General features: G+C 46.9%; 1 protein-coding gene across 1 annotated transcript; it reads left to right on the top strand.

The window, feature by feature from the left end:
- The first annotated feature begins 454 nt into the window (after positions 1 to 454).
- On the top strand, positions 455 to 11,752 carry LMO2 (LIM domain only 2). Its single transcript, XM_077777492.1, has 3 exons — positions 455 to 582; positions 4,890 to 5,105; positions 10,762 to 11,752. Exons 1-3 carry the CDS (start codon positions 542 to 544, stop codon positions 10,979 to 10,981), a joined length of 477 nt encoding a protein of 158 aa, XP_077633618.1. The 5' UTR covers positions 455 to 541; the 3' UTR covers positions 10,982 to 11,752.
- The last annotated feature ends 1,292 nt before the right edge of the window (positions 11,753 to 13,044 follow it).

Genomic DNA, 13,044 nt, shown 5'->3' with positions numbered 1-13,044 from the left:
TGGCACTGCTCAGGCGTACCCAGCCCGCGCGGTCCCTGCTCGCCCCGCACCAGTCTCCTCTCTGCGGCGCGGACGCACTCACAGCAAGCACAGCCGCGCTGTCCGGGGCAGCCCCGCGCACAGTGTCTGAGGACCTAGGACCTCGAACCCCGGACGGACGCGAAAGCCACTCGGAACACTTGCATTTCTGTATGTGCCTATTTCACGTTCTTGTCTTGTCTTTCTTCCTTGAGCGGCCTGCCGGTTACTTTCTGTCTTAGTTAACCCAAAGGGAAACGCCAAAGGGGGGGAAGCCCTGAAGAATNGCCCCGTTTAAAAAAAAAAAAAAAAAGAAAGAAAGAAAGAAAGGGGGGGCGGGCAGCTGTCTCTTTAAATGTGATTTCCTTCTATTGTATTTGAATCGTGATCAGGAAAAAGGAAATGAAACCAGAGACAGAGGGAAGCTGAGCGAAAATNCCAAGGGGTCCGAGCCCCGGCAGCCGGCCAGCCCCGCGCCACAAAGGGAGCGCCCCCGCTGCTTGGCACGCCGCCTCCCTCGCCAATGTCCTCAGCCATCGAGAGGAAGAGCCTGGACCCATCTGAGTAAGTGTGGCTCCCCTGCCCCTTCCGCCCACGGTGACCACGGCCTGGAGCCCCGGGGGCTGCAGGGGGGCGCGGGCGGCGCGCGAGAAGGCTCCAGGTGCGCGCCCGCAGCGTGCCCTTGGCTCCCTTCGCCTGGCGCGGGGCTCCCCCTTCCCCGCGGGCGGCTCCAGGGGCACTGCGAGAGGGGCTGCGCCGCCAGCGGCAGGGAGAGGGGGCGGCCTGGCACCTCTGCGGGCCCCTCGCGGCGGCCCGGGACGCACCTCAAAGCCACCGCGGCCCAGAAAGTTTACACAGGAGCAGGCACAGGGGGAGCTTGGAGGTGCGCAGGTGCCGTCCCGAGAGCGTTTCGGGCTTGGTTCTACTGCCTTCTCCCCTCTCGCTTTCTCGGTCCCCACTTTCTTTGTCCATTTGATCCTGGAAAGGGGGACATTTCAAGCGGAGGCCTCCCGAGTCCCCCACGGCCCTCTTCGCCGTGCGCAGGTGGGGCGGCTGCCAGCAGCGCCAGGGCCGGGCGGGCGAGGAGGGCCGCGCGTCCGCCTACGAGCTCTCTCCGGCCACCACGGACTTTCGAGCCCCTAAATCCGGACTTAATTTGAGTACACGTACTCCCCTCTCCCTTGGGATCCACTGATGGGGGCCCATGAACCTCAAAAGTTAGTGCACCATTTTGTGTCTAGATGAACTCTGGAGGCGGTGTCTCATAGCATTTTTCACGGTCTCCGAAGGGTTTGGGGTCAGGGAGCCGGAGCTCCAATGAGCATTTGCCACATTTGTTTTCGGAGCCTCGTCCTGGTTCGGAACAGGTTCCCCTGTTCCCAACCTATACCTCCAAACCATTCTTTAGCATTAACAAGGGGAGAAAGGGGTGTTTGAGATATCATTTTCCCGTCAGCGCAAATGCCCTTTTAAGATTCATTAGCTGTCTGGTATTGCGAATTTTTATTCCTTTGAAGTCCCCATCTAATCCTTTGAAGGGATTTGTTACACAGACCAAAGGAGCTGGTTAATGACTTGTCCATTTGTGCTTTTAAGACGCATTTGTCTTCTCTTCTTTTCTTTTCTTTTCCTGCTTTAAAGGAATTGTGCTTTCCTGATTGAAGTCTCCCCCTCCCCCAGTTTCAGCCTCTATGGTGTTTATGTACATGGGTTTTACCCTCCTTACCAGCATAAACACTCAGCATGCTCTTCTAAAATACAGGAAGTACCATGATCCAGTGAGAATATAAACATCACTGTTCAGTCTTGAAGGCTCTCGCACCAGTTCTACAAGGAGCTAGGTTGGTTCTAAGGAAAACACAGCTTCCTTAAATAAGTTCTCAGGAGAAAAATAACATCCATTTTTAAAGGAATCCATCTATGCAGACGCAGGGTTTAAAGGGTGGCCTGCATTCCCTCCCTGCCCCGTTTTTTTAAAAACCTATCTAGAATGACAATTTAGCCCTGAGTTTTCAGAGCCTGAGCAGGATCACAGTAATACAATAGGAGTGAATGGGATGAATTGGTGCCTAATGCCTTTTCGATCAACAGAATTTAGCCACTAATCCTTTTATTGGAATATAAATCTGGAGGCTTCAGTTCCCTGAAGGAGGTTTGCTCTTTTCAAAGTTTGTGCGTTTTCACTGTGATTAGTAAATTGAAACACCCTAACCTCATCGCACACAAGTCACCTACTGAAGGAAGCTTATCCTTCACTCCAATATTTGCTTAATAAAGACAGGCTCTGACTGAAGATGGACAAGCTAGTTGGGAAATAACCGTAGTACATCCCTCCCCCCCCCCCACTTCCTTTATTGGGAATCATTGAAAAATTATCTCAGAAATTCAGGCTGAAGTAATATTCAGGTGTAATATTCAGGATAGGCTCTAGTATAAAATATTACTTTGAGGGTGAATCCCACCCAATTCATTAGCTTGGAACATCCACGAAAGATAATGTGATATTGTGATTAATTACAGAAAGCCGATAGAACCAATATCTTATCCTGTCCTATTTCATCTTGGACCATCACAATGACTCTTTGCTTAACATTTCTACTGCTGAACACTATCCTACCAGATGCCTCATTTGTGTACTTACTCAAAGCCAACTTGGATCATGACTATCAGCATCTCCAATTTACAGATAGAAGCTTGCCTAGGCATTTGCCAATGAAACATGAAAGCCAACCAGAAGTCACCAATGGAGAGATTTCCTTTACCAGGCATTGAGTGGCCCCTACCCCCCACCTGTAATAAGAGCAGTTCATTTTAAATCCAGGCAATTTTGCACCTAAAAGGTGCAAGTTCTCCTCTTTCACAGTTGGTTGGTAGCATCAGCATCAGGGCATCGGGCATAGTCAAGGTTCCATGAGTGTTTCTGAAAGACCACGGGCGGTGGAAAGAGAAGCATGTGTTTCTGAGCCAACGCATGTGAAGTGCGGAGGGTATTATTTTTCAGGAGGGAGGATGGCAGTCCTTATGTATAACCTGTGGAAACAAAGAAAAGCAAGTCAAGCTTCAGTGAATCCTTACAACGCTTTAAAGTCTTGAGTTTTTAAAAGAAAACTGACTTGGGTTTCACATTTTCTTTTTCTAAAAACGGGATGATCTTATGAAGGACCCTTACAATTGGTCTACAAAGCATGGACTTGGTTTCAGTATTCCTGAATATTCACAGGGAGGTGAGCACTTTAAAGAGGCACCTGAAGTTGTCAGCCTGTGTTACAACACTGATTACCTGAGTCTCATCGTCCCTAAGGATAATTGGTGCTGAGCTCTATGGGCACAGACCAATCAGGGCACAAGGCTACCTGGTAAATTAGTGTCAGCTAGAAACAGGAAACAGATTTATACCCTCAAGGTATGAAGGAGGAAACTACCTCTGGGAATTGCACGATTGGAAGCCAGTCCACTTTTTAAAACATAGTAGATTTAAAAAAATTTGCATTTGAGTCAGGTTCAAAAGACCACTTACTTGTTGTTACAAATCAACAGGTATTGGGTTTTTCTTGCATCCCATTTGGTGCCGGAATAGTTTCTTTCCATTCTCTTTATTTTCTATTTTCTTTTGGCAAATAAGATTATTTATTTTAAAATGTAAAACTGGAGTATTCAGACTCCAGGGAAGCAAAGTGAACTAGAGACACTTCTCGCCTTTCAAGGAAGGAACACGTATCACAGGCTCACTGTTAGCAATTGCCTGGATGGAGATTTCAGAGTCCATTTAATTGCCGTCTACTCTCTTGAAAATAATCATTGCCCCTTGTTCATTTTCTTTCCTAAATCTGCTTTTTCCAGATCAGTTTTGCTGTTGTAAAAATTTTCACATGCAGAGAGGTCTGTTCCATGGCCTTTATAAGTATAACAATGGCCTTAATACTTGGGGTTTTTCTCCAAGGGATTCATTCAGTAATAAGGGTGGGATGTGGAATTTCTGTAAAAAACCCAAAATTATTGGGGCACCTGGATGGCTCAGTCGGTTAAGCGTCTGACTTCGGCCCAGGTCATGATCTCACGGTTCATGGGTTCGAGCCCCACGTCGGGCTCTGTGCTGACAGCTGGCTCAGAGCCTGGAGCCTGTTTCAGATTCTGTGTCTCCCTCTCTCTCTGATCGTCCCCTGCTCATGCTGTCTCTCTCTCTCTCTCAGAAATAAATAAAATTTTAAAAAACATTAACAAAATTAAAGAAAAATTTTCAAAAATGATAATGAGAATTCCTATTATATCCTAATGGCATTTTTATTTGGGAAACAAAACAACCTAAGATAATTTTTTTTATCACTTTCTTCTTTCTTCCTCACTTTTGCTCTTTGTGTGGTTGGAAGGGCCTAGGTTAGGATGGCAGGTTGATTCGACAGGGAATTTACGGATGTTAAGCCCTCTGGGTAGTGCGCTGTCCCTGAAGTAAGTAACTCTTTTAGCCTGGAGTGTCTCTCCTGGGGCTGGGCAGTGCCCTTGAGTCTAGGCATGGGAGGAGGAAAAGAAGGAGAAAAGCCAAGAAACAGAGGAGAGTAGGAGGGGAGAGTGGAAAAAAGATAAAAAGAGGGCAGCCCAGAAAGTGCTGGGCCACGGGCAGGGGTGCGCAACCCCAGAGGGGCACCTCTCGGTGCCCTGCGTTCACTTATGTAGCATGGCGAGGGGAGACCTAGCTCCCTCCAGGCCTGACTCGGGCTCGCGGGGCCTCTCTGCAGTCTGGCCTCAGGATGTGGAGCCCCGTCCTTTCTCCGGATGTCACCAACAGGCACCTAACTGTCCTGTTGGACCCAGAGCGGTCCCTGACCCCCAGTGCTTGTCACGTGATTGTCCCTAATGCTTGGTCTCCTCTCCAGGGAGCCAGTGGATGAAGTGCTGCAGATCCCCCCGTCCCTGCTGACATGCGGCGGCTGCCAGCAGAACATCGGGGACCGCTACTTCCTGAAGGCCATCGACCAGTACTGGCATGAGGACTGTCTGAGCTGTGACCTTTGCGGGTGCCGCCTGGGCGAGGTGGGGCGTCGCCTCTACTACAAGCTGGGCCGGAAGCTCTGTCGGAGGGACTATCTCAGGTAAGCTTGGTCGGTGCCTGGAGTTCCGAGCAGGGAGGGGACAGTCCACAGACCTTTTGAGTGTAGGTTTGCCTCTTCCGCTCTGGCCAGGGGCTGGGCCTAGCTGCCCCCGTGCAGAGAAGAAGTTGGCATCTCTTCCTGTTTGAGGAGCATATTCTCAGGGATGCATTCCTATGTGGCAAAATACTAATTTTTTAAAGGTGAGAGAATGATAAACATGAAATGCTGAGTAGTAGTTCCCTGGGGAAGGGGGGCACCAGAGAAGAGGGCTGGGGAGGGATATACAAAGCCTGACGGAAGGACCCGGGCGTGCTGGAATTGACCAGTTTGAGGGTGGGTTCTTAGGAGCGCATTTAATGCTTCAAACATATATCTAGGTTGTAAATCATTTTTTGTAGGACCCCCAATATTATGTGAGGAGACATTTAAAAGCTCCAAACTTTTTTTTTTTTTAAGTTATTTCTTTTGAGAGAGAGAGCATGGGAAGGGCAGAGAGTGAGAGAGGGAGACAGAGAATCGCAAGCAGGCTCTGCACTGTCCGGACAGAGCCCCCCAGGGGACTCCAACCCATCAACCGTGAGATCATGACCTGAGCTGAAATTAAAGATGCCTAACTGAGTCGCCCAGGTGCCCAGGAAAGCTCCAAGCTTTTGACTATGACAGAGCAAAGGCTCTGAAGTCAGCTGTCAGTGTGAGTTCCCACACCACAGCGTTCTAGCTATGTGACATTGGGCAAGCTACTTATCCTTCTTCAGCCTTGATTTCCTCATCTATAGAAATGGGGATAATAACCCCACCTACTTCCAAAGACTCGGCAAGGATTAGATGGGGCAATACATGTAAAGTACTTGGTTCGGGTGCGTGAATGTCAAACAGATGTTTGCTGCTCTTGTGACCAACCCTCATGACGGGCCCATCGAGTCTTTTCCTACCTAATGAACAAAGAGACAGAAGAACAGAAGGAAAAATAGGAACTCTACCACACCCAGTGAGACAGGAGCGGGGGACATCTCTGATGCTCCATGTCATGCTGCTGGCCATGTGCGTTTTCCAGCACTCAACGAGTGCCTTGGCCTGGAATGTTCTAGCATTTCCAGTTTCATATTAGCTGCTGTGGAGGTTGCTCTGTGCCCTCTACTGTCAGATCTGCTCAGCTGTATAGCTGTCAGCTTTTTGCCATCTTCCTGGGGCACAGGGTCTGTGGAGCATGCAGCCCTAATACATTAGGACCACCCAACCCAGGGAAGCTTGTTTAGACTCCAGTGCCCTTGGCAGCCAGGCTACTTCTTCCTCCCAAACCTGCCCTCAGAGCATTTTTACATTAAAAAAAAAAAAATGCAGGCAATTCCACGGTGAAGGAAGCTTATCTGTTTACCCAGAGACTGATAGAATAAGTGCTTTTTCTTCCCTAAATTCTCTGATAAATTCCTTGCAAATTTAGTGGTTCAGAGAAAATAAGTAGTTTTCAACGATCATGATTATAATTGTGGTCCATTTTTTATGAAGTTACCAGAAAAGGGAACCGGGATGAATAGAGACCTGATTTTGCCGGCTACCAGTTTGCCAAGTCAGTGCAGAAAGCAGACGGGTAAATGATTCCCATTGGGCCCCCTGACTACATCCCTGTCAAATCATTTGAATCTTATTAAATGAAGTGCAGATAGAGTAAGGTCAAAAGAGCCCCGGCTTCTCCCTATCTCTGTGGCTTTATATAACATTCAAGAATAAGCCCAGTGCTGCCTGAGCTTGTTAATCTTTTGCATTTTTAAAAAGAAGAGGAAAAAAATTGTCTGGGAGAACCCAATGTTAATTAACTTATGTCTTGGTGACATGAAGTAATTCTTCTCCCTGCTACATTCCTAGGCAACATGTTAATTAACTCTGTGTTAGTGCAGGCGTTTCCAGCCATCCTTTAATATTTATATTATTGTTATTAAAATGAGCAGGAGAAAGCTTAAGACATTGACACCTCTTGACAGAGGAGAAAAATCATCTTTGGCTTCAGGAATCGTCCTGTAGCCGTGGACTTGCTTACTCGCATTCCTAACATATCTGGCAGAGTCTTTTAAAGAGGCAAGTTGGGGTGGGGTGACTATCTGGGGGTCCTGTGATGGGGTTCAGTCTTCTCCCCAACCCCCCCAAGAGAACTACTCCTCTTGAGGTTTCCCCACGACTGACTTGCCTGTTACAGTCCTTTGCAGACATTTAGCCTCAAATATTTATGAAATCCCCAGTGCCACCCTAAACCCAGCTGCTGCTGTGATATGTTTCTGGGAGGGAACCTAATCATAGCCATTAATGTCAGCGCCGGGCCCAGATTCCCTCGGATCCCTTTCTACCAACTTTTGTGTGCAGTGCACCCCATTCCCCAGTGGTTTTACTTGCAACAGCCAGGCCTGCCTCTGTTAGAGCCAGTAGTGTGCCCACTGCCCCCCAGACCCCAGCAGACCTTGCTGTTAGCCAGTGACCGTCAGTGTGGGAGCACCAAAGCCTCACAGCCTTGCCTGGAGCCCGGCAGACCTGGAAATGTAACTTACACCCCAGAGTCCCCGTGCCATCAGCCCAGAGCTCCCTCCCGCTGAGGACCTTTGCTGGAGATTGCAAGTTTGCTTGCCTTTCTCCCCTTCTATCCAGCTTCCCTTGCTGCTTTATCGGTTTCTCCCGAGAATGCATCCTTAATAATTCCTCTCCTCGGGGTCGGCTTCGGGGATATCCAGCCTAAGGCACCAATTCTTGGTGCCAGAGGTGAATGCTCAAATTAGATGTCAAGTCCTGGTTTACTTTTCCTTTTGGTAGAATCTCAGAAGGCCAGAGCTGGAAGGGGCTGCAGAGACCTTTTCTTCCAGTTCCCTTGATTTTTTTTTTTTTTGCATACTTTATTTTTTATTTATTTATTTTTTATTTTTTTACAAATAGTTTATTGTCAAGTTGGTTTCAGTTCCCTTGTTTTTATAGCCCGAGACACAGAAGCCAAAAGAGACGATGTCATTTGCTCCGGGGCACCTGGCTAGTTAGACCTGAGCTTGCCTCCCAGATATTAGTCCTTTGTCCTTCCCCTCATTAACTGCCTGATGTGTATTGTAATTTACCCCCAACTTCCCTTTAATAAATGCTCTCCTTCCTTAAGGGTCACACACCCCAGGCGTTGGCTTCATTCCACGCACACTGTTTTGTGAGTCGTTTATTCCTGCTCAGTCCCAAACTCAACTTACTGAACAGTCAGAAAACCAGAACTGTCTTTCCACTCTGTGACCTCCAAGGTGGCAGTTTCCTACAGCTCCACCATCTGCTACGTTGGGTTAAAATGTTCTTCCCCCTAGGATGAGTTTGCTCCCAGGTGGTGCCTTGAAAACGCAGAGATCCTCAAATGCAAAGCAGGATTCAGGGGGAAATTAGCTGGCCCTGTATCTAACTCTCAGCCCTTTACCCATGATCGCATCTTCCTGATTCCATTAATTCTGCCCAAATGTTTCAAAATTTGTCAATTGCATCTGTCTCCCCTACAGCCTCTCAGAACGTACCAAATGATTCTCCGTTATTCTGAAGTTCATAAGAACTTCCAGTAAGAAAAAGCATTTGCCTAAAACTTTCCTAAGGGTTTTATGTGGAAAGGACCTGCTAATGTGCCATGTTAGCAGGCACATGTGAAAATGACTTCTTGTAAGTGCTGATGGATAGGGGCACACGTACCCCAATGTTCATAGCAGCACTCTCAACAATAGCCAAATCATGGAAAGAACCTAAGTGTCCATCAACTGACGAATGGATCAAGAAAATGTGGTTTATCTATACAATGGAATACTACATGGCAATGAGAAAGAATGAAATCTGGCCATGTGTAGCAACGTGGATGGAACTCAAGGGTGTTATGCTGAGCAAAATAAGTCAGGCAGAGAAGGACAGATACCATATGTTTTCACCTATAAGTCGAACAGTAAAAACTTAACGAAAGACCATGGGGGAGGAGAAGGGGAAAGAATAGTTGGGGAGAGGAAGGGAGGCAAACCATGAGAGACTCTTGAATACTGAGAACAAACCGAGGGCTGATGGGAGTGGGGGAGAGGGGAAGGGGGGTGATGGGCATGGAGGAGGGCACTTGTTGGGATGAGCACTGGGTGTTATATGGAAACCAACTTGACAATAAGCTATGAAGGAAAAAAAAACGACTTCCTATAGCAGGACTGTGCCATTGGGAATACACCTGACGTGTTAAAACATAACCAGTATTGGCTTAGCCTTTGATCGTTGGTGCTTTGACAATGCTCAGTTTGATCCTTCTCATAAGGAGGTAGATGCTTTGGTCACTGCCATTTCAGAAGCTCAGAGAAGTCTGAGGTCCCACCAAGGCTACTCAGTACTCTGCGCTACAGCCTTGGACTGAACCTGGGTCTTCTGATTCCAGTATTTGCACTATTCCACTCTCACAGGCTGACTGCAACACCTCAGCCTGCATCAGAATCACCTGGAAATGCTCCTTTTTAAAATGTTTTTAAATGTTTTATTTATTTTTGAAAGAGAGAAAGAGACAGCATAAGCAGGGGAGGGTCAGAGAGAGAGGGAGACCCAGAATCTGAAGACAGGCTCCAGGCTATGAGCTAGCTGTCCGCACAGAGCCCAATGTGGGGCTCAAACCCACGAATCATGAGATCATGACCTGAGCTGAAGCCAGACGCTTAACCAACTGAACCACTCAGGCGCCCCTGGAAGTGCTCCTTAACCAGACAGGCAGCCTCACCCCCGGAGTGTCTCAGTCAGAAGGCCTCAGAATGTGCATTTCTAGCAAGTTCCCATTTCTAGCAAATGGTGCTGGCCCCAGGACCACAGCTTGAGATCCACTGCACCGAGCCCTGCCATGTTGCCTCTCCCATCTTGACATTGAATATTGCTTGAAATAAGTGACTGACTGAGACTTAGGGGAGTCTTGATTACAGCATCAGAAGAGAAGTTTCTCCAGAGATTCACACCAATGGAGCAGTGAGGACCTTGAAGTATGCTCTTCCATTCAATGTGGAGAGATACTGTTTGTCTCCCAGGTCTCTGAGGCACGGTTAACTGCACTGAGTGTCTTCTGTCAAACTCCCTCTGTCTCCCGGAAGCTGGGGCCCCAGTGAACAGTCATGCACCGGTGGCCATTTTAGTTTATGGAGGAGTTTGAGACCAGCCTTCCCCATGGGTGGAATCAGTAGCTGTTGACATGATAGAATATGAGAGCCTCAGAAAGATGCCCATTGCATTGTATTACTGGTCAGGTCCCTCTCAGAGAGTCCCCAGGGCTTTCCTCCAGCTGCTCTCCTAAAATGAAAGCTCTCCTGGGAAGGGACACACAGTATATGCCTAACAACTTAAATCACTTCAGCCAAGATGCTTCTCCACCCAAGAGGGGCCCAGGGCAGCCTGGAGTGGTGGCCTCGGACAGGGGGAGCTCAGAAAAGGGGCAGGTGATGCCAAACACAGATGCCACGGGTTGTGGCCTCATGCCACGGTACCTCCTTTCCTCTAGAAAAGACTCTCTTCCTTGCCACCCATCTCTTCTTTGCTTCCCGACGTGTTGGAAATTGAGCCTCCTCTATGGAACCCATCCTCAAACTCTTTCTTCTAGTATTGTCTCTGTCACCGTCTTCTTAGCTTTTCTTTATGTTCATCCCCCTCCCCCCAGGCTTTTTGGCCAAGATGGTCTCTGTGCATCCTGTGACAAGCGGATCCGTGCCTACGAGATGACGATGCGGGTGAAAGACAAAGTGTATCACCTGGAATGTTTCAAATGCGCCGCCTGTCAGAAGCACTTCTGTGTGGGCGACAGATACCTCCTCATCAACTCTGACATAGTGTGTGAACAGGACATCTATGAATGGACTAAGATCAATGGAATGATCTAGGCCCAAGTCCCCCAGCATCTCCGGGGAATGTTTCACTGAAGTCACTGTCTCCATGGGGTCTTCATTCTTGGGCATTCTGGGGATTGGAGGGTGGGATGAGGCATTTCTTAGGGGATGGTGGACCCTCTCTGGCCACCAAGACACAGCACCCAAGTGACATAGTGCAAGGGACAAGACTTAACTGTGACAGAATGATCAGCCTTGAGGAGAGCTTATGGACAATGGCCACAGCCCAACCATAGTAATTGACAAGATTAGTAAAGGAAAGGAGTGTTGGATAGGCAGGCATGTGCCATCAACCTAGAACTTCACACTTACAGAAAAGGACTTGTGTAAAGACTCGTTAGGACCTTGACCCTTGAAAATTAGAGATGTGCAATTGGTTTATTTTCTTCCTTGCTTTTATGACAGCCCTGCTCCAATCACTGTCCTCCACACAAAGGAAGGACAGAGAAGAGGGTGGCCATCCTTTCTTCTTGGCCACCTTCCCAAGGCCTTAAGCTTTGGACCCAAGGGAAACTGCATGGAGACACATTTCAGTTGAGAATGGAAACTGCAACTTTTAACCAATTATTTAAAGCAATGCTAATGAATCACTGTTTTTAGACAGCCTGGTTTTGAGGTGAGGAGTTCCACAGATTGTTTCTATACAAATGTAAATCTAAAGACAAAAGTTGTTCAACTATTTTATTATCTTAGATTATATCAAAGTATTTGCTGTGTGTAGTTAAAAAAAAAAAACCTCTGCAGACAATAAAAATGACAGACTAATATGAAGTGTTGTTTACTTGATTATGACTTAGATTTTGGGTTGGCAGGAAAACGGCTTTTTATACTGTAAAGGAGAAGTAAATAAGCAATTTACTTTTAGGTCAGATAAAAACTTCCCATTTATTGCTAGGGTTTATATGAGGCAGGCACGTTTCTGTAATACTAGCAATTATATAACAGGTCATCATGTAGCTCAGAGGGATGTAGAATAATTAAATTGTTATTGTAAAATGAGCATTTCACTTCAGCATTGTGTAGAATGAACGGAAGGCAAGATCATTGCCTTTGGGAAACCTGTAACCTAGAAAGGACACAAATACATAAAACAGATTCCCTTTGGGAGAGAAGGTAATTACCTAGCTTGAAATGTGGCAAAGATGCTGAGCTTGACACTTCGATTTTCCAAGATGTGTGTCTCAGGGTATTTTATGACAAGTGGTTAAGAGGACCTTACTTTGAGGATTTAAAGCAGGCCATCTTGGCTTCTGCCTTTGCCTTCCACCCTCTGCACGCTGCCATGAACTGACTCAGAGCACCACCTGCTGGTCATCACCCATCCGCTTGCTAGTCCAAACCCATCCTAGTGAGAGACAAACCTAGATGGACATACTTCTCGATTGTTTCATAAAAATATTGGCAAGCACCAAGAAGTCTTAATGTGTTTAATTATCAAGACATCAGAAACATGCATCTAATGCTACAGTTAATTAACTGTGGTATTCCTGTTAAGGTTGGTTTGTTTGTTTTTTCTTCTAGAGGAGAAATAAGTAATGTCTCTTTGTCTATAAAATGCTAAAGCAGTTGAGAAATTTGACTACTTAAGGTGACCTATTTAAAGGAAGTCTAATTAAGGGCGCCTGGGTGGCTCAGTCAGGTAAGCGGCCAACTTTGGCTCAGGTCATAATCTCAGTCTGTGAATTCAAGCCCCACGATGGGTTCTGTGCTGGCAGCTCAGAGCCTGGAACCTGCTTTAGATTCTGTGTCTCCCTCGCTCTCTGTCCCTTTCCTGCTCTCTCTCTCTCTCAAAAATAAATAAACATTTAAAAAAACTTTAAAAAAAGAAGTCTAATTATATTGCATTGCAACTCAGGTGGTGGTAACTTGCTGCCAGTGAATGGAATGTTTGTTCCAAATCAATATAAGGGATGTGATTCTCAAATTGTGGTCCCTCACCCAACAGTATCAGCATCACTTGAAAGGAAGTGATTTACTAAAACATTTTTTTAATTAAAAGATTAAAATTTAGGGGCACCTGGGTGGCTTAGTCGGTTAAGTGTCCAACTTCAGCTCAG

This window comes from Crocuta crocuta, unplaced genomic scaffold (genome assembly GCF_008692635.1).
Source record: "Crocuta crocuta isolate KB4526 unplaced genomic scaffold, BGI_CrCroc_1.0 scaffold384, whole genome shotgun sequence".
Taxonomy (NCBI): domain Eukaryota; kingdom Metazoa; phylum Chordata; class Mammalia; order Carnivora; family Hyaenidae; genus Crocuta; species Crocuta crocuta.
This window is presented reverse-complemented; position numbering and strand designations above follow the sequence as displayed.

Bases quoted from the DNA above. Each gene is read 5' to 3' on its own strand.
- LMO2 (XM_077777492.1), top strand. From the start codon at position 542: ATGTCCTCAGCCATCGAGAGGAAGAGCCTGGACCCATCTGA. The intron at 583-4,889 runs GTAAGTGTGGCT...TCTCCTCTCCAG, and splicing joins AAGAGCCTGGACCCATCTGA to GGAGCCAGTGGATGAAGTGC. The intron at 5,106-10,761 runs GTAAGCTTGGTC...CCCTCCCCCCAG, and splicing joins TGTCGGAGGGACTATCTCAG to GCTTTTTGGCCAAGATGGTC.